This window comes from Coccinella septempunctata, chromosome 2, assembly GCF_907165205.1.
Source record: "Coccinella septempunctata chromosome 2, icCocSept1.1, whole genome shotgun sequence".
NCBI lineage: Eukaryota > Metazoa > Arthropoda > Insecta > Coleoptera > Coccinellidae > Coccinella > Coccinella septempunctata.
The window spans coordinates 47,857,156-47,877,262 of NC_058190.1; the positions used below are offsets into that span (position 1 = coordinate 47,857,156).

The 20,107-nt window shown below is 37.6% G+C and overlaps 2 protein-coding genes across 7 annotated transcripts in view; both read left to right on the top strand.

Annotated features, from left to right (window-relative positions):
- Positions 1 to 11,722, top strand: part of LOC123308731 (semaphorin-1A) — a 322,740-nt gene extending 311,018 nt beyond the window's left edge. For 3 of the 4 annotated variants that reach the window (XM_044891521.1, XM_044891523.1, XM_044891525.1), the window contains 10 exons: positions 661 to 765; positions 3,297 to 3,385; positions 3,969 to 4,110; positions 4,436 to 4,784; positions 4,838 to 4,920; positions 4,979 to 5,207; positions 5,328 to 5,611; positions 5,789 to 5,999; positions 6,473 to 6,704; positions 7,613 to 11,722. In XM_044891521.1, coding sequence (XP_044747456.1) covers positions 661 to 765; positions 3,297 to 3,385; positions 3,969 to 4,110; positions 4,436 to 4,784; positions 4,838 to 4,920; positions 4,979 to 5,207; positions 5,328 to 5,611; positions 5,789 to 5,999; positions 6,473 to 6,704; positions 7,613 to 7,678 — 1,790 coding nt within the window. In that variant the 3' untranslated portion in view covers positions 7,679 to 11,722. Of the gene's footprint in view, positions 1 to 660; positions 766 to 3,296; positions 3,386 to 3,968; positions 4,111 to 4,435; positions 4,785 to 4,837; positions 4,921 to 4,978; positions 5,208 to 5,327; positions 5,612 to 5,788; positions 6,000 to 6,472; positions 6,709 to 7,612 lie in introns of all 4 variants that reach the window. The other variant, XM_044891524.1, reaches the window with a different exon arrangement.
- Positions 11,723 to 12,556: 834 nt separating this feature from the next.
- On the top strand, positions 12,557 to 18,347 carry LOC123306652 (integrator complex subunit 14-like). Of its 3 annotated transcripts, none has more exons than XM_044888750.1 (7): positions 12,557 to 12,851; positions 15,920 to 16,090; positions 16,298 to 16,469; positions 16,731 to 16,921; positions 17,022 to 17,304; positions 17,360 to 17,655; positions 17,973 to 18,347. In XM_044888750.1, exons 1-7 carry the CDS (start codon positions 12,693 to 12,695, stop codon positions 18,192 to 18,194), a joined length of 1,494 nt encoding a protein of 497 aa, XP_044744685.1. In that variant the 5' UTR covers positions 12,557 to 12,692; the 3' UTR covers positions 18,195 to 18,347. The 3 variants fall into 3 exon arrangements, with proteins under 3 accessions (XP_044744685.1, XP_044744686.1, XP_044744684.1); XM_044888751.1 differs by lacking the exon at positions 12,557 to 12,851 and adding an exon at positions 13,209 to 13,304; XM_044888749.1 differs by lacking the exons at positions 12,557 to 12,851; positions 15,920 to 16,090; positions 16,298 to 16,469; ... (2 more) ...; positions 17,360 to 17,655; positions 17,973 to 18,347 and adding exons at positions 13,233 to 13,304; positions 13,377 to 15,359.
- The last annotated feature ends 1,760 nt before the right edge of the window (positions 18,348 to 20,107 follow it).

The window sequence follows — 20,107 nt, forward strand, 5'->3', positions numbered from 1 at the left end:
AGCATACCTTACTTACTTTTTGAGCTCAAACTTCACACTGACACTTCTAATGAGTTATTTTTCGTTGCTATGGTAACGCAATATTCTTTTTATGCATGGAACTAGTCTAGGCTAACTAGATATCAATATATCCTCGTAACATGACAATCAAAACAGTATAAGCAAAGAGTTACTCTTTGGTATAAGCAAGACTTTGGTATGTACAATGATACTGTCCTTTTTTTTTGAAAATTTTTGAACAGTGTATGATCCTAGTTTTGCTGGAGTTGAATCGCGACATTATAGGTATCTCTTAACGTGAAAGTTGCAATATCTCGAAGAATGCTTGAACCATAAACTTTCGTGTATTTGAGGCATTTCCTGGAATCAAAAAGTAATTGTAGAAATTATAGATTTTATCTGAATCTGCATCTCATCATTGGAAATGATGGACTTAGAGGCATGTGAAAAATATGTTTTAAGATTTCTGTAGGAGACAATGTTCAAAACTGAATATCCGAGCAATTCACATAATAAACATTTCAGGGTGGATCCGCAAGCTGCCTTCCACGGGGAAAAAATCCCAGAAACCCGCTGCTTCTTCTCTCCCTTATCGAAAACGCTCGTATTTCACGACCCGTTCGGAAATATAAAAGAGTTTGAAAGAGCCTTTTGTTTCAGACGGAGACCTCTATACCGGCACGGTGGCAGATTTCAGTGGAATGGACCCCATTATCTACAGAGAACCATTACAGACCGAACAATACGATTCGATGAGCCTCAACGGTAAGTCCCTTTTCTTACATTGTAATCGCCGACGGTCCCGACGCCCAATTTTCCACTTTTTTCGCCGTCCCCGACAGGGACGTATCAGAGGAAATTTCATATCCCGAATAGGAGACGAACGTTCGTTTTCATTACTGGCGTTGTGCACTTAAGTGAAACTGGATACGATGATTCGTTGGTCCTTGTTTCGTGCAACTACTCCCTTAGGAATGATACTGTGTCAAAAGCTTTACTTTACTGGTGCACTATCTATAATATATCGGGTTTCATTTCATCGCCTATTTCAGATGAGTAAGCTTTCAAAGAAAGTTCAATTGCATAAGGGATATGTGAAGGGTGTCCTAATTTCCAACTGGAAGATTCCAATCTGCTTCACAAAATGATTCATTCAAAACCCTCATCATTATGGGATAAAACATGGAACTAATTTAATTGCTTCAAAACAAAAGAAACGTTAGTTATGAAAATTGACATCACATAACGCATCTGATGTTACTACATATTATATTTTAGCGGACTTTTAAAGATCTTGATTCATCACACCTATTACTGACAGCAACATTTTCAGTTTTCAATCTATACCTCATTATTTCCTAGAATTAGGTAGTTAAATGAAAGGATCACTCGACCTAAGGATAATGAACTGGAGTGTTACAATATGTGCATTAAATAGAATGGCATTATCGCAGCAAACGAAGTTCAGGATGGTAATGGTGAAGAGAAGATATTCCTTCCTCTAAAGTGCATTGTTTACGTGGAATACATCTACTGTTGATTATATAACATGTAATCACCCACTCACGGTTTATAATGGAACCACTATGGGAACCATGTTTATGTGTATAATACTGCAGTTACTATTTTAGATGCTGGAATGTGAGATGCTCCGAAGGGGGTTAGAATTCAATCAGTGATCAATTGTGATAAAAGACATTAATTTTCAATGGAAGGTAATTAGGACGCATTCGTTCACATGCAAAGCAATTGACGATTAAAAATTTTAAACGAACAGTTTTGATGGGGACAGTATTATTCTCGGTTTATTGCAAGGTAATTTCGTTTCGTTGAGTTTGCTCGTCATTCATTCATTGCTGATTCCGTTACCGAGAATGAATCTACAGAAAGACTCAGAAAGAGAACTATGGGTGCTATCAAACTTAAAATTTCTTAGGGCTACTTGCGACTGTGTGCCCTCCTGTAACTGAAGAGACTCAATCGTGATCTACAGATCCTTCCACACTCCGGGCATGTATTCTACTCGAGTCTCCATTATAACTGTAGACCAAAGACCTCCACTATGATCTGTCTAATGCCTAGTTGTTCCCAGTTACGATTCAATCATCAATCCCTGATTTCAGGGATTGATGCAATGTACCCTTAAACCGCTTATACTGGTCTCCTGGTTTCCGAGCTCCCTCTGTGGATTCGCCATACAGAGCTATTTTAGGGTGTCTTGTGTCTTGCATCCTCAGAATGTGGCCGCTCCATCTGAGTCGGGCCCTCGATACTTGAGTCTACATGACTTCTGCACTTGAAACTCTGTGAAACCATCTTATGTGCATTATTTGTCTTAGATGACGTTGTTGCGTTTGTTCAAGCTGTTTAATATGTCGCCTGTAGGGCGTCCAGCTTCCGCTTCCGTAAAGAAACGTTGGGAGGACCACTGCTTTGTAAACAGCTGTCTTGGTCTTCAGATTGAGGTCTTGATTTTGAAACACTCTGTCCTTTAGCCTCCAGAATGCTCGTGATGCCGAATTGATACGGTTCTGTATTTCCCTGTCCAGGTTAGCCTAATATTTATGAAGCTCCCCAAGTATTCGAACTGCTCAACCTGTCTTAGAGTTCCATCTTCCAGACTGATATCTTTCTGAAGGCTTTCTCGAGGACTTACCAGGATTTTGGTAACCAGCATTCATAGGATACTTTTGCTCTGTTTCCGATGTGAAATTAAACATCTAGGAATAGCCCTAGATATTGAGCTTCTGTTGAATGACCACATTGAGATCGCAGAATCTCACGAGTGCAGAGACGGAGTAGGATCACCAGATCGTCTGGCGATAAAATGCCATTGCTATAGCCCATGCAAAACTTGCAGGAGCGAGAACGTAAACTCCTTGAATCCATTCCAGATACTGCATTTCATTACTCTGGAACAGCTCTGATGAGGGGGCACAAAATATCTTGAGGTTCAAGTGCGACACTTTGAAATCTAGAATCAAGAAACCATCGAACGTCCAACCTCACGATGTTAAGTGAGGGTCGTCCATTTTAAAACGGCGGAAAATTATTTGTACCTTCTCTGACCCCGAATAATCCGAATCGACAAGATTGGGCGAGCCCCAAGCGCGACAAAGTGTAGTTGCATCGAAAAAGACCGTCACAATCGGAGTCTCCGATTCAGGACAATAATCGCCCGAGGTATTGAGCAGTCCGAAAGGCCCTGCCTCATTACCGTTCGATTCCCATTCCCTCCGTCTTCCCTTTTTTGCGTGGAACGTTCCCATTGATTAATCGACGTACTATTCTTTCAGCTCCCGATTTTGTCAGCTCGATGACCCAGGGAGATTTCGTTTACTTCTTCTTCAGGGAGACGGCTGTCGAATTCATCAACTGCGGAAAAGTAAGTGCCTTTCATTTATTATCGTCTAGGTTCGTTATTTGCAGAGGCGACTGAGATGCGGAAAAAACGACGTGAAAAATCGTCTTATCGATTTGTGGAAATCTTATTTGAAGACGGAAAATGTGGGATAATTTGAATTTATCCACAGATGAATGCCGAATGACTTCCATTCTCAATCTTCAGCTTTGTTTTTTGGAATAAAAAATTAGTTTTTCACTGTTCATGTAGGTTCATGGAGAAAATTCCATTTTATACAGAGTATGCATGAATAAATGTATACTCAAAGCAAAGAAAAAGTCGAAACAAATCAACCCAGGGCAATAGTTTCTCGAGATATGATCCGAATTCGTCATATTTTAAAATCTCCAACCGTCGGCATCATGCAACATTTCCAATTACTGCTCCATCTCTCTACATTTCTCCGACAGAACTTGAAACTCCAGTTCTCCATCTGGAGACAAAAATTCAATCTCCGAACTTCACGAGAACTATGAGAAAAAACAAATTGAATGTTGACGAACTGCAAAAAAAATTCCATAGGTTGAATTCGAAGAATGGAAATTAAGTTTTTCTCCTTCCGCAGTCCGTATTCTCGAGGGTGGCCAGGGTGTGCAAGAACGACAGAGGTGGCCCGCACCGTTTCAGGAATAGATGGACGTCGTTCTTGAAATCCAGATTGAACTGCTCGGTGACTGGAGAATTTCCCTTTTATTTCAACGAGATTCGTGAGTAACAAAATATGATTTATGTAGGTTTATGTTCAATATATCTATGGACTCTCTAGTTTCATTAAATTGAATATCGTAATTGTGAACAAAAATCTTTTTTTTCGTTAAACCATTGATATATTTTTCTCGTTTCAAATATTGCACAAGCTTCTATATCCTGGAACCTTCAACTAGTAGTTGTTTTCAACCAATGAAAGCCAGTTTTCTCAAGATGCTAATGTTCACATAAAAATTCACGTAGGAGAAAGGATCGAGAAAACACTCAATTATTTTTTATTAATTTTTTCTGAATTCAGTACATAACAGTCCAAAATGTTCGCAGAGTCCTCTACCGAGCTGATCGAAGGCCAGTACGGCGACACCACTGCTCAACTAGTCTACGGTACCTTCACAACACCCTACAATAGCATATCTGGAAGCGCCGTATGTGCCTTCAGCTTGCAAGACATCACCGATACCTTCGAGGGAAATTTCAAGGAGCAAGCGGCCCTCAACAGTAACTGGCTGCCGGTTCAGAGTTCAAAAGTGCCAGATCCAAGACCGGGTCAATGCCACAACGACAGCAGAACTTTGCCAGATTTGACGCTGAATTTCATCAAGACCCATTCTTTGATGGATGAGAGTGTACCCTCGTTCTTTGGACAGCCGATCGTTATAAGAACTAGCTTCAGGTATGTTTACGTAAGTTCTCTCGTGATGAAAATTAACTTTTTTCTTCCAACAGATATCGTTTTACTCAGATAGCTGTAGATCCTCAAGTCAGGGTTCCTGGTGGAAAAACCTACGACGTTTTGTTTATTGGGACTGGTACGTGTTGTTTAAAGAGAGAAAAGATAATAAAAATAATAATTTACTTTGTTTGCAGATAATGGAAAAGTTATCAAAGCTATAAACGCCCTGTCTGCAGAAAAAAGACACGGTGTTCGCCCTGTTGTTATAGAAGAAATTCAGGTATTTCCAGTTCATGTAGCCATCAGAGGTCTTAAAGTGATCAAGTCCAACAAGCAAGAAGGACGACTGGTGGTCATATCTGATGGAGAAGTTCAGTCGCTGCGTCTGCATAGATGCGACAGCAACAAAATTTCCAGTTGCAGGTGAGGCAGCTTGATCACTCACATTTGGTTCGAATGCAAAGATCATTTTGTGCAGAAATTTAGTGTCAGTCTCGCCACCTTTCAAACAGCCCAATTTATCGACCTCATCTTTTTTTTCAGCGAATGTGTGGCTCTACAAGATCCTTACTGCGCCTGGGATAAAGTGCAGGGGAAATGTAGATCGCACGGGTCTGGAAGATGGGGGGAAGAGAGTTACTTCTTCCAGAGTATTTCAACAGGGGAGCACTCTGCTTGCCCTCCGCCAAAAGCCTCTAAAGATACAAGCTCGGCCGGTGGTCTGAGTTCTAATCAGCCCAAGTTCAGCCAAGATCACCAACCTAGTAACAACCAGCCAGACGGGCAGGTTATCAATATTATTCAAGAGAAAACTTTCGAGACCAATGGTGAGTCTACCAGACTGCTTTTTAGCTATTCTCGAACGTTTAAATAACCGGTGAGCCAGAATGAATGGATAATGCGGAAAGCTATTTAAACTTATATTGAATATATGTTATTTTGTGGAATGGTTTATATTACGCTACTGAAAATTTTCAATATACCCATGTATTCAATTGTTCAAGGTCCATCCGTTGCAGCAACAGATGTTGTTTCATATCATTACTCAGTGGAAACTCTCATTTTGGCTGTGGTTACTGGATCTTTATCCGCACTCATGGTCGGCTTCATAGCTGGCTATTTGTGCGGGAGAAAATGTCACAAAGATGAAGACGACAATCTTCCTTATCCAGATACCGAGTATGAATACTATGAGCAGAGGCAAAATATGAACAGGTAAATTTTGAATACCGATTCTCTTCGATCGATGATGGTCGATAAATTGGAAATATTGTGAACCTTTAATTTTTGACACAAGAAATTTTATACAAGAAAAAGGAAATAATTGCAATAGTAGGTACGAACTACAGTTAGTCAAATAGAACGCCCAGTGTTAATGAAGTTATTAGAAAGAATTTCTAGTAAAATATTCGTTTGAGTCTTGATATTGAAGGTCACTTCTAAACCATATCTACGGGGTGTATTTTGTGTTACTCCCTTACAAAAGGGAGTATGAAGGTACGCGACGTTTTCTAGCAAAAATTCGCATTTGATCGTCCTACGTGGAGCCAGAAGAGGGAAAAAGGTTCACGAGCTTAGCGATTTCGATAGGGGGGCGAATAATGGGCTTTTACTAAGCTGGTTTGTTTTTTTAAACGTTATCTGTTGAATCTCCGAAACGAATCATTCACGCCCTTGGTTTTTCGAAGGATAAATTATAGAATCCAGGCCGAGCCCAAACTGCTGCCCCAAGAAGAGGTCCAGTATGCGGAACCGGTGCTAGTTCCTCAACCGCCCAAGATGCACTCGCCCAAGAGCACCTTGAGGAAGGGACCACAAAACAACTCCGAAGCTCTGTTCCAGTTCCAGCCAGACACCGGTTACAATGGACGTGAAAACTTCAGAGGACGCGATAATTTTGGTACCTTACGCTCCCATCAAGTAAGTAAGTCGCGCTTTTTAATCTCTGAGTTGTGCTTGTGAATTTTTTTTCCAATGAGACGGTGAAATTGGAGTGTTTTTGGTATTAGCACATTAGTTGGTTTGTTGCTTGGTGTTTCGATTATAGTGCATCTCCCAAAGCATGTCGGAAATAAAGAGAAATACTCAGCGTAAGGTGATCCATCTGACTATTATCATGAAATTTGTTGTAATGGGAATCAGTCTCTTTATTTCATAACACTTTGTTCGATGGAAATAGATACATTCTGGGTTGTTTTTTGATGAGTTCCGAGAAAAATGTGTAGTAAAGGGCTTCGTTATCATTTGGAAAGAGGAGGCTAAATCTTTCAAGAAAAAAAAAGTCAAAGGTGTTATAGTACATAAATCATATTTTATTTTCCTAATTATACGTGGTAGTGTACACGTTTTCGTGTTAAAATCTTTTTAAAACTTGGAAAATTCACGTGAATTCACGTTGATATTGTAGGAAAATAAAGTTGAATAAAGATAGAGAAGATCAAACGTAATCATTTCATGTGTTCAAAATGTTTACACCCAAAAATGAAACGATACAATTGAGAGCCCATTGGAAGGGTGATGTGATTTTGTGTGGCCAGATCAGGCCTAATTTTTAATAGCTAGAGTGACGTAGCGTGTGGCAAATCCGAGTGACCCCAGCACTTAAGAACGGGAAACGTACTCACTGCTGCAGCCTCCAACTTAATTAGATTTTTATTGACGCAGTGAATCACATAGCATTAGGGTAAAATATGATCGATACCTCCCTTGCCTCCTCTGACGAGCTACCAGCCAAGTACTACCCAGTTTTCTGGTTTATTCAGAAAAAAAAATATCTGCATTGGATAATTTGACATTGAAGAACATCTGTAATCCTATCTCTCTTCCAGGGCGATAATTACCGCCGCGGAGACGGTTTCTCAACAACACGCAGCGTGAAGAAGGTGTACCTCTGAGACAACACGGAGGAGGGTGGACCCAGAAGCCTGGGTAGGCCTCTGGCCGGTCAGCACCAAACCGGGGGCCACGCCGTGCTCACTCAGCACGGCAGCAGCAGCGCTTCCTCGAGCTCGCCCTCACCGCCCTCCTCCTCACCGTCGCCCACCCACGCCCACACTGCCTCTTACATATACAGGGCTTAGACCGAGCGTCCCACGGAGCGGAAATGAAATCATGACGCTTCCTCGTAGACTTGAAACATAGTAGTGCTCATGACACCTCTACGACATTAGAGCCGAGTCAAGGTTACGTAGCTCACTCCAATCGATTCACTCGCATCACCTCCGGAGACTCCATTTGGAGACGGTTTTTCTCTAATCCGTACAAAGACGCATGAATCTGGATCTCCCTCAAGATAACCATGAACATAGGGAGAAGCTTCTGCTGCATCTTCTCAAAATGAGTCATTAATGCCCGTTTGTATCGACTTATTTGAGGCAGACATAACTTTAAGGCATACTTATTTCAGAAATTGCTATGGTAATAGCTATAGAAATCAGAGAAATAAGTAAGCTTCAACGTTCTACATCTGAGTCAATCAGCAATCCTCTATAGAAGTCTTTTTACCGAATATCTGTTTTATTCAGTTGAAATCAATGATGTAAAAACCGAACCAAATTAGGAAAGCCAAAACCCTGCAATTGATCATCAATTTTTGGGCGTCGATCGACCAATATTTGGTGCAACAATGGATTTATTGCTGTTCAAACTTCAATTATCGGTCGAAATAGACTAGATTTGGATGTGTCAATATTCAAGCTTGGTTGAATAGCTGTTGATATTGAATTACTAGAAATTCACAAAATTCGAACGATCTCGCCAGGAAACTTTAGGTATTTCTGGACTCAAGTAGTACTTACATATCCAAAGATAGTTTAGGAGCACAGATTAGTTCAATGAAGTCCGCACAATTAAGCGAAAAATTCAATGAACAACACTTTGATCTCGTGAAATCTAGTCAGTTTTACGTGTTATCCACAAAACGAATGGTAAATTTTCGAGTATTCATTGGAGTGAGTTGAACATTCAAGACCCAACACGAGGATTTGTAGTGTATAGCTTAGGCAGTGTCTTAGATTCATAGACATAATTCAAATATTTTCATGATTAATAAAGTGCTTCTTATGGATGTGTTAGGTAAGATAAAATCCGTGAATATAGAATTGTTATCATTTTAGCAACCTTGTGATTAGATGTAAATTTTAATATATAGAATTGTTCCATCTTCATACATTTTAGCTTAAACTTAAGTTGAGTATATCTGATCTGATCATAAGATAGTTATTTTCACAGATCACCACAAATTTTCTCAAAAAAAATCACTTGAACAACAAGGCAATAATGTGCCAAATCAGTAGCCTCTACTTATTGTAATTCATACCAAATAGGCTTTGAGAAAAAATGGTACTGAAGCTGCAACATTCCTGATGTCAATGTTTTTAAGCAGGTCTCATACATTCGCACAAAAATATTTTGAGGAAATTTGTGACCTTTTTTTCGTGATGTATGTATAACTGCTACACTAATAGTAGCACTAAGCGTAACTATCTACATATACCATATTATATTAATTTAATTTTTCATTGATGAATGTTTTTAATGGAGAAACATTATAAATGGTAAGAGGCTTCTTTAATTATAGATTGTAGATCTGCATATGAGACTGAACTTAATATACTCTGTGTCCAATTTGAGTCCAGTTAAGCCTGTGTATTTTTGTCTTATTTATTTCATTCGTTTATATTTTGGTAAAAAGTAATAATTTCTGTTTGATACAAACAAACCTGTTCTTATCAATTCTGACTGCTATTGATTTGTGGATTCCAGTCGTAAATTTGTGTAACAAATCAATATGTCAATTATACCTAAGGTGCTTATCTGTATGTCTAACACGATCATCTACATAAATGTTTTTAACTCTCTTTTTCTTTTGATTTGCATCATCCTTTCAATGTTGCTCAAATTCTGCTGGCATTAAGTTATTTGTATATTGATTTTTTTAGTATGTAGAACTCGCTAAAATATATAGTTCAATAATAATTGGTTGAACACTAATGATATATAAAACATATACAAAGTATGAGTAAAAATCTTTTTTTTTTTCAAAAGTTTGATTTCAATGGAAACATGAACAAATTCTCATATCCTTTCAATGATTGTGAAAATTTTCACAATTTGTGTAAGTGTTCCTCTTCAAAAACTCACATAATTCATTATTTTCAATAAAATCATTCGTTTTCGCTGAAGTTTCCACTTGAAATTTTCCTTGTTTCATTGGCATTCTCGTACTAAAAGCATTTGAGGTTTTCGAAAAACAATAACTATAAACAATTATTACTGTAATATTTTCAACAATGTGTATAAACTTGTAGATAGATTTTTAATAACAAAAACCTATAAAATATGAAATAGTAATAGTTACTAGTCATGTTGAAGCATTTATAATGACATTTGGCACTCGGAAGTTTTATGGATTATGAATATTAGCTGTTTTTTTTTCAGATTTTATATGATGAAAGATACCTTACAATTTCTCATGTCGTATTATATTGTGGAGCGAATGTAAGGCTACTAAAAGGAGGCATGTGTCTTCAATATTTTTCGGTATGTACTATATATATAAATGCATATTGAAGACTATGAAGTTGATTGATAGGATTCTCTTTATAAACTTCAAATAGTCTTTCAGTATTTAACTGAAAATTGTAAAATGTGATTTTTCGATTTTATCAATTTGCTTCACTTAACACTTCCTTATCTATCTTTTTGGTAGAGACACATTTGCAATAACTCATGCAAGCAGACACTGTTTTGCCAAATTTTGGAATATCACAAATATAAAGGATAGTTTTTAAAGGTAGATTTAGAAATATTCGCAAATTGTATGTCTGCAGTTTTATACAGATTCCAGTTCCATGGTGGTACTTACAAACAAATAAGTTTAATCTGCATTTCAATTTTTCATTCAATCATCTTCATATATTTTCTATGAGAATTTCTTTCCAACTTTTATTTTCCAGAACACTCAACCTATCCTTTTTTCTTATTTGAAGGTTGAGTTTTTTATTTTATATTCAATATATTTTTCATTCTAATTCGTCACGAATTTCAATGATTGCCAGAGCTTATAACTTCCTCATATACTTCCAGAGCAGAAAGTTTATGATGTTTTGGAACTAAATTTGCAGAAATACTTGCATTTTCTTAGTCTTCCATGATAATATTTATTTCATCATGAAAATATTTACTCTCGTAGTAGAAGTAACCGATAGATGAGCGTAACAAATTACGAAAATGTTTGTTCTTACCACCCCATGTTCTCTGGATGTTCGCCTAATGAAGCCTTTAGCTTGTCTTATATTTACAACATCGTTGCATCAGTATGATGAATAATAGTACATAGTGTATATTCTAACATTCCTTAATCGAATATAAAGACGTTAAAATGCATAAAACATATAAATTTAAGAAGTGATTTGTAATAAAAAGAGAGTTTTTATAGACATGATTTGAACGTAATGACAAAACTCTTTCGAGATCACAATTTTGTCTCAAAATAAATTCTTGACTATTGACAGGATCGTTGAGAGGTGTTCTCAAGATTTACAGATATTGAAAGGGAATTATTTCTTATTATTCCCTACAACTTTGAATTCCATAGTATCCATTTGTGAAGGCACTTATGTTTTATAATTATAGACATAATTTTTTATACTAAATTGTTCAAGAATTTTCGTTCATTTTTAATAAACCTTGTATATAATAAGCCTTTATGGATAGAATATTTATGAAATAGTAACAATAGCCAACTGTTTGTCCAGAAAAGTTCAGATTCACTCTCGAGTGATACTTTGAGAATGGTATATTTTAAGATAATATCACTGTATATCTGATTGTTATTTTGATACTCTATATTCTGGGCAAAATGTAAAAATATGCATTTATTAATTTTAGATTCATAATGTATTCTTTGAATAGAAATAAAATATAGAAATTTCTAATTCGAGTTGTTTGTAAATTGTAACATTAATCAGTTTAATCCGGCCAAAGCTTCGATGGAGCTTAAATATACATATACTAAGTTTTTCCTAAAAGCATCGAGTGGGGAGGGTAAAAGGGGAAAATCAGCTGATTTAGAGGGTTGGAAAATTGTTAACTGTGAGCGAACTGTTGCATAAGAGGGCAGCGAAAAATGCCAAACGAAAGAAGAATAAAGAGAAGATATTATATAATGAAGAAATTGATGTTGATTTCCTGTGAAAAGGAATCGGAGATATGGTGAATTTATCCTTGAATTTCGAATGCTCCTGAACAAAGATTAATCTTTTTGGTCTAAACGTCATTCGGTTTGTGACGCTTGTGGTCAGTTTATGTTCGCGAAAGGCGATGAGTTTGGAAAAATCGTAATTTGAAAAGTGAAAACAAAGGCAACGAAAGTTTTAAAATTAGCGGCCTATTTGAAACGATTGGAATGCTTCAATTCACTTGGAACTTCTATATAAAAAGAACCTACAAACCAATGCTCATTCTTTGTTCTTAATACAAACATTCATGTTCGAATAGGAAAACCAAGAAACAATAGCAATCTGACAACGCCGATGATAATCTTATCGACACATTTGGATTATCTTGATTAATTTCCTATCTGTGCTGAAGTTTTTGAGGTGAAATTCGGAGTCAGAAAATCTAAGTAAAAAAAATTTGGATTCTTTTTCTGACTACTTCGAAATTCCTTTTTCGAAAGCTGTTCTGGAACATGGCCCTGTTCGATACTCTTTCTGTGGAAGCTGTCTGGGAACATCCGTTTCTGTAATTTTTTTTCTGATACCGAAATATTTTCGTCTATGTAACTAACCAAAAAATTTGTTTATGTCTGTTTTGCGTCTAATAAATAAAAAATAAGAGTTTTTATCAACCAATTCTACTATATTATCATCAGTGTATAATTGGAAGTCGATTTACTGTGATAAAATGCCTACTGTAATTCTATTAGATGTTTCTCTATCAATGACTAAACCTATAGAGACTAGTGATAAATTAGAAAGTACTCCGAAACAACTGGCGACACTTGGAATAAATACCTTTTTGGAACACATGAGTGCAAATACAAAATTGGAATTTGTTTCTTTGGTAAGAAATAATAATTTACTTATACTTACTAAGTTCATAAAAATTTCAGACGCCAATTTAACCTCAATTTTCTGTTGCTAGTTCTCGGTCATTGAACTAAAGTTCAATGTTCTCGGCGGATTCTTTTTCTTACTCACCATTGGCCTAGTGTCAGTACATATTTAGCCAGTTATCACTTCATAAGAAATTTCATTATCAAATTTCAGAGTTCTCAGAACGGCGTTAATACGGACCCAAATATAAATCAAGATATGTTGAATATTACGAGCCAAGCATAAACACAAAAAGGATTATTTTTTGAAAAAAATGTTATAATTTGAAACATTCGTTAAGAAAAAGAAAATTAACATATAACCTATATTCATTTCTACTATGGTTGATTGTCAATGTCACTTCAACCAACGTGCTTTTTGCGGTATTCTGTCTGGTGAATTCAAATTTTGTAGTTCTTCGGTATGTTATGAATATTTGAAAACGATTGCTCAAATAATTTTTATGTGAACTTAGAATACTGATAATTTTCAGCAGTTTTTTTATATTATGATAAAACGTTTATAATCATGGGTGAAGCCAGACGATCACAAAAATCTTGTACAACCGTAGCTGTAAGGTATCGTTTTGTATGGAAACCTAGTGGTGATGGGGAAAAGGATCTTCAATTTTTACCTCACAAAGTGCGTAAGCTGAAACATGTCCCACCTGTTCAAGATGAGCCTGTCGAGTTAAAACCAGAGGATGTAGTGTATTTGGACGATGTAGAATATTTAAGAAGTCTCGACCCTAAAGAATGGAAGCACCAAGATCATTACAAAGTTTTAGGAATTCCCACTTTGAGAATAAAAGCCACTGATGAAATAATTAAAGCAGCATATCGTAAGAAAGTACTTCAGCACCATCCAGATAAACGAAAAGCTAAGGGTGAAGAAATCAAGGACGATGATGACTATTTTACATGTATAACCATGGCTTATGAAACACTAGGAAATCCTCTAAAGAGAAGGGCTTATGATTCAGTGGATCCTGAGTTTGATAATAATATACCAAGTGCTAGTGAAATAAAGTCGGATTTCTTCAAGGTATGCTCATATTATTTTGATTTGAATTCAAGATGGTCTGAAAAGCAGAAGGTGCCAAAATTAGGCGGACCTGATTCAACCAGAGAAGAAGTGGAGAAATTTTACAACTATTGGTATGATTTTAAATCTTGGAGAGAGTATTCTTATGAAGATGAGGAAGATAAAGAGAAATGTACAGATCGTGATGAGCGAAGATATGTAGATAAATTGAATAAAGCTGAACGTTTGAGGAAAAAGAAAGAAGAAATGGCCAGAATAAGAACCTTAGTGGATTTAGCATATAATAATGATCCTAGGATAGCAAAGTTTAAACAAGATGATAAAGATAGAAAACTAGCTGCTAAACGAGCAAAACAAACAGCTGCTCAGATTAAAAAAGAAGAGGCAGAAAGGGCTTTGAGGGAAGCCCAGTTAGCCATTGAAAAAGCCGAAGCAGCAGAAAGAGCAAGGATTGAAGCAAAACGACAAGAAAGAGAGGCCCAGAAAAAATTATTAAAGAAAGAAAGAAAAGCCTTAAGAGATATATGTAAATCCAACAATTATTATGCTGATAATCCAGAACAAAATTTAGCGCACATGACAGCATTAGAATCAATTTGTGAAAATATGAACATAAATGAACTAGAACAATTGAATAAAGAAATAAAAAGCAAAGGTAAAACGGCTTTCTTGAAAGCCGTTACTAAAATTAACAGTTTAATTGAAAACGAAAGAAAAGCTATGCTTGAAGCAAGTAGACCAAAATCTGCAGAAAATAAAAATTTGAATGTAACCCAAGTGATGCCGGAGTGGAATGAAGAAAATATGCAGCTTTTAGTGAAAGCAGTAACTATGTTTCCGCCAGGAACCAATCAAAGATGGGAAGTTGTTGCCAATTTTATGAATCAACATGGAAAAATAAAAAAAAATGCCAGCAAATTCAATGCTAAAATGGTTTTATCCAAGGCTAAAGAACTTCAAAATGCAGATTTCTCAAAAAATAATCTCAAAGAAGAAGCAAACAAACAAGCTTTCGATAACTTCAAGAAGAATAAGAAGTCTGTTTTGAATGTAAATGAGAATGGGATATCTAAAAAATTGGAGGAGATGAAAATTGTTGACAAGAAGCCGAAAACTGATGACAAGAAGCTGAAATCTGATGAACAGAAGAATAACAAAGTAGAATCAGCGGCATGGACAACTGAGGAGCAGCTCCTTTTAGAACAAGCATTGAAAACGTACCCTGCATCTACATCAGAGCGTTGGGATAGAGTTGCTGAGTGTATACCTAACCGAACTAAAAAAGAGTGTATGAAGCGGTATAAGGAACTAGTAGAAACTGTTAAGGCTAAAAAAGCTGCTCAGGCAGCTGTTAATTCTGTGAAATGATTGATGTGAATATGTAATATTTATTTACTTCTACCTAGAATTGTTCAATAAACAATAACGACCATCAGCGTTGCTTTTTTTTGTCTCCCCAGTTAATTAATTTTCGACATCAAATAAGGTTTTTGAGATACAGCACCATCAAAAACTTTTGACACATTCTGGATATATGATAATGCTTTGTTCTTAGGAATGAGAGCAAAAAACCAATATTACTCATGGAGGTACCTCGATGAACATTGATACAAAGCTGCAAGGGAAGTCCAAAATTTACTCAGAATCACTGTTAATCTCGAAAATATTAATTTTTCTAATACAACTCCCTATATTTCAATAGACCATAAGATGAAATGAAATAATCCCTATATGACTGTTCATACCCTAACGATTTTTGAGTTAGAAGGTATTCTTCGAATTTCTGTTCAGGAAAGAATCTTATTCGGTTTCGTAGATACGTCTAACGTATATTTTGCGTGAAACACCCTGTACCTACCTGTCTTGTTTCAGAATATTTGAAAACTACGTTAATCAGTCCTTAATGAAAGACAAGATTTTGATCAAAACTACTAGTTCATATCCTGCTATAAGTTTTTTTATAAAAATTAATATTTAAACATTATTCCACAGATGTGTTTTTCGTCTTTGTATGAAGAAAAATGCCCTTTTACTAGAGATTATAATTCAATAAAGGCAACGTTGCAAAATATAGATGACTATGATAAAACTTGTATTGAAACAGCTTTACATGGTGTTAATCAGATGATACTAGGAGAATGGGGAAATAATATGGCATGTCAAGTAAGTAAACTAATCTCTTCAGCCGATAAAAATTAATTTATTGGGAGTCGAACAAACTGTATAGCAAAGCTAAACCACATTATGGCGTTTCTATTTTCTTCAACACCACCTCTGGGTGTGTAGAAATTAATATTCACAACGAAATTAGTCGCTACAGAAACACCAATATGCAATGACAACGCAGCCTTTCATCTCGTTAAATTTTAGATAGTATTAGTAACAGATGGTAGTGTTGGTGTTGGACCTCTTTCCCTTAAAGGGTCTTTAGCAAATCTCCATCAAAGGACTGCAAGCAATAACTTTCCAGTGCCATTCAGTTTTCCCGCAAAACTTCATATTGTCTGCATTACGCCACCAACCGACCCCTGCTATCAGAAATGTAAGTTTTCTCTATATCAAGTATGCAGCACAAAAACCGATCTTTCACTTATATTACCATATGAGTGAAATAATGGGTGAGTCTATGGAGGGTACCCTCCATAGGTGAGTCAAATATGAGAAGTGCTTTAAAGTTTTTTCTTTCATCAATATATCTATCTAATATTCATCTCACATTTGCTCTGAAAAAAGCTAGAGCATGATACATAATGCCTTAATGCCGAAATCGTTTATAATAGACAACATAATTTTTTTCTTCTAGCAAAACCACTTTATCAGAAATTGATCGATTTGAGTGGCTACGATGGATCTATCTCGGTTCCCGATCAATTGAGCGAAGCAGGCGTTACAACGCTCTTCCAAAAATTGGCTGAGAACATTTACACATCTTTCAATGGAACTTTAAAATGTGGAAATCTGAAGTCTAAGATTATGCTTTATCCAGCACCTGTTGTGAGTACTTGAAACATCTATTTGTATATTTTTGCTCCCTATAAGGACAGAACCTATCTATAACAATCATATGCCGTTCTCAACGTGTTTTTTCTTTTAGCATCACACCAAAGTTACAGACTTCGATTGTCAGACGTATAATGTATCAGACACAATCGAAGTCCTCGGTTTCATTCCCGTCACTGACATTGGTTCTCCAATGGCAGTAAGTCGACATCTCATCCTTCATGCCATCAACAATGCGAAAGAGCCTGCAGCCGCGGATGCAGAAATAGATTTAACAAATGATGAAGATATGGTAGATGAGGGAAAAACGCCTTCATTCTGCGTTTTATTGCATGGAGCTTTAAAAGTTGAAAATATGGCGGCACTGGTTTCTTTAGGTGTGATTGCGAAGAACTCTTTGCTGAATGTATGTTTTACGAATTCAAATTTCAGCGGATAATTGGTTTGGTTTCATATACTCATGGGCGGATACCAAGAAGAAGTCCAATCTTATGTTAACTCTATTGGTACCCGGACCAGATTCGGTTCCTTGGTTGGGCAATCTCAATAATTTAGGATGTGCTGAGCAATTTGAGCAATGCGGTTCTTTCCCTATAAGGCCGACAGAAAAGCGGAGCTATTCACAGAATGGCGTGGTTTGGATAAGACCGTCTGGTCTGCAATCTGATATCCAGAAAATTCTCAGGCACGCCAGAAAGTTACCTGAGAAAACCCAGCAATTCTACAAGGTTTGTACCCGTCCAGAGTCATCAGGAGTGGTCTTTTTCTGCTAGTAATGAAATATTTCGAGTTTTAAAATATGAATGATCACCTTTGTCCTACAGTACTTAAATGATTGGCGCTTTTTCATTGGTTTCTATAATGGATTGCGGAACTATAGCCTTTCTATCAAGCGCCAGCAGCTACGAAGCTTGTGGGCCCTTGCTATAACCGCCCTTAGATCTTTGTTGTTTCTAAGTACTGGCAATCGGAATTTAAGTCTTTGGATAACTTTTCTGATGAATTTTCTTTTCTGCTATCACTGATTTTATGATTTTCTCCCAAGGAATTGAACAGATTAAGAAAAGCAGCGATATCTCTGGGATTTTTGGAGCTTCTTCTTGCTTTAGCTACCATATTTGAACAAGAATGTCTATCACTACCTGGTAATGTACACCCAGATTGTGCTGTTCAACTACATCATGCAGCTAATCTTCTCAAGAAAACTCAAAGTCAGGATGCTAAGTTTGTGATCACTCCTTATGTAGCCAATTACAACAATTTGTGAGATAATTATAGAAGTCAATTCCATTTCTCATTCATGTTCATCAATATTTTATAAGACACACATTAAATAAGTATGTACAGAGACTAGTATTTGATCAGTATCTCAGTGTTGTGCACATTCAATTATTTTATCCAAGTGCTATTGTTTTTTACGAAGATTTATTTATTCGTGTCAGAAGCATCATATATAATAAGTATTGTAACATAATAAGCATAGTCATATAATAAGTACAGTAATAAAGTATAGTAGGGCTAAACATTTTTTGCCCAGAATCGGGCGACGTCAATTGCGTTCGGCTTCGCTGCCACAAGGTCCTCTATGGTACATCTAGCAGGGCACAGTGGGCAAGTGTACATATGTTGCGTGGTTTGCAGTTCTCCACAATCGCACAGTCTGGAGTCCACAGGGTAGCCCCACTTATTTAGGGTATCTCTCGATCTCGCCGTGTCCGTCCGCAGTCTGTTTAGCGCCTTCCAGATCTCCCAGTTTTCACTGCCTCCCGGTGCCAGTTCTTCACTCGGCTTCATCCAATGTTGGTTTGAGGTCTTCCCCCAAAGGTCTACTCTGGTTTTAGGTTCCTCGTGATCTTCTGTCGATCTCAGGAAGCTTCGCCTTGATTTTAGTCGCTGAGGGGCCGGTTGGACACTGTGTAGGGGGTGGCGTTCAGATTCTGCTGCTTTGAATCGTTCTTTGAGTGCAGCTGCTTCCCTACGGATGGCAGGGGGAGCGATGCCAGCTAGGTGGTGGATCTTGTTCAGGGGTGTTGGCTTCAAGCATCCGGTGATGATTCTGTTTGTCTCGTTGAGGGCGACATCAACTTGTTTTGCGTGCGCTGAGCTATACCAAACCGGGCATGCGTACTCGCCGGCGGAGTAACAGAGGGCGAGTGCTGAGGTTTTGAGAACTCTGGGTTGGGCTCCCCAATTAGAGCTTGTCAGCTTGCGGACTATATTGTTTCTTCCGCAAACTTTGAGTTTGGTGTTGAGGCAGTGGCGCTTGAATGTTAAGGCTCTGTCCAGTGTTACGCCTAGGTATTTAGGGTTAGGGCAGTGCTCCAATGGTACTCCCTTCCATTCGATCTGTAGTTTTCTACCGGCGTGTTTGTTCTTAAGATGAAAGGCGCATACCTGCGTTTTTGTCGGATTTGGCTTCAGCTGGTTATCTCTATAGTACGTATCCAGCTCCACTAGGGCCGCGCTCAATCGTTGTTCCACCTCTTCGAATGTTTTCCCTTGTGCTGTGGTTGCCCTATCGTCTGCATATATATAGCTCTTTGTTCCTTCAGGGAGGGGTTGGTCGTTGGTATATATGTTGAAGAGTAGTGGTGCCAGCACGCTTCCCTGTGGCAGGCCGTTTCTCTGGTTCCTCCACCTACTCCGCTTTCCCTGGAACTCCACCAGGAACCTCCGGTTTTGAAGCATGTTCCTGATAATGTTTGTAAGGTTCATATCTTTCGTTGTGTGGTATATCTTCTGCATCAGGAGTCGGAGGTTGATGGTGTCATATGCCGCCGTGAGGTCGACGAAAATGGCACCCGTTATGTATCCTCTTTGGAAACCATCCTCAATGTTCTGGGTTAGGTTGAGCACTTGTGCCGTACAGCTTTTTTCGGGGCGAAATCCAGCCTGTTCAGGTATAAGGGTTGGTTCCACGGCCGGAGAAAGTCGGTTGTATATGAGTCTTTCAAAGATTTTATACGTGTGGCATAGCAGCGAGATCGGGCGGTAGTTCTTTGGGCTATTAGCTTCTTTGCCCGGCTTGAGGATAGCTATGATCTTGGCTTTTCGCCAGATGTTAGGAAGCTTGCACTGTTGTAAGCAGGCATTGAACATGTCTAACAGCCACTGTTTTGCTTTCGGCCCGAAATGCTTGACCTGCTCAGTCAGGACATCGTCCGGTCCCGCGGCCTTCCG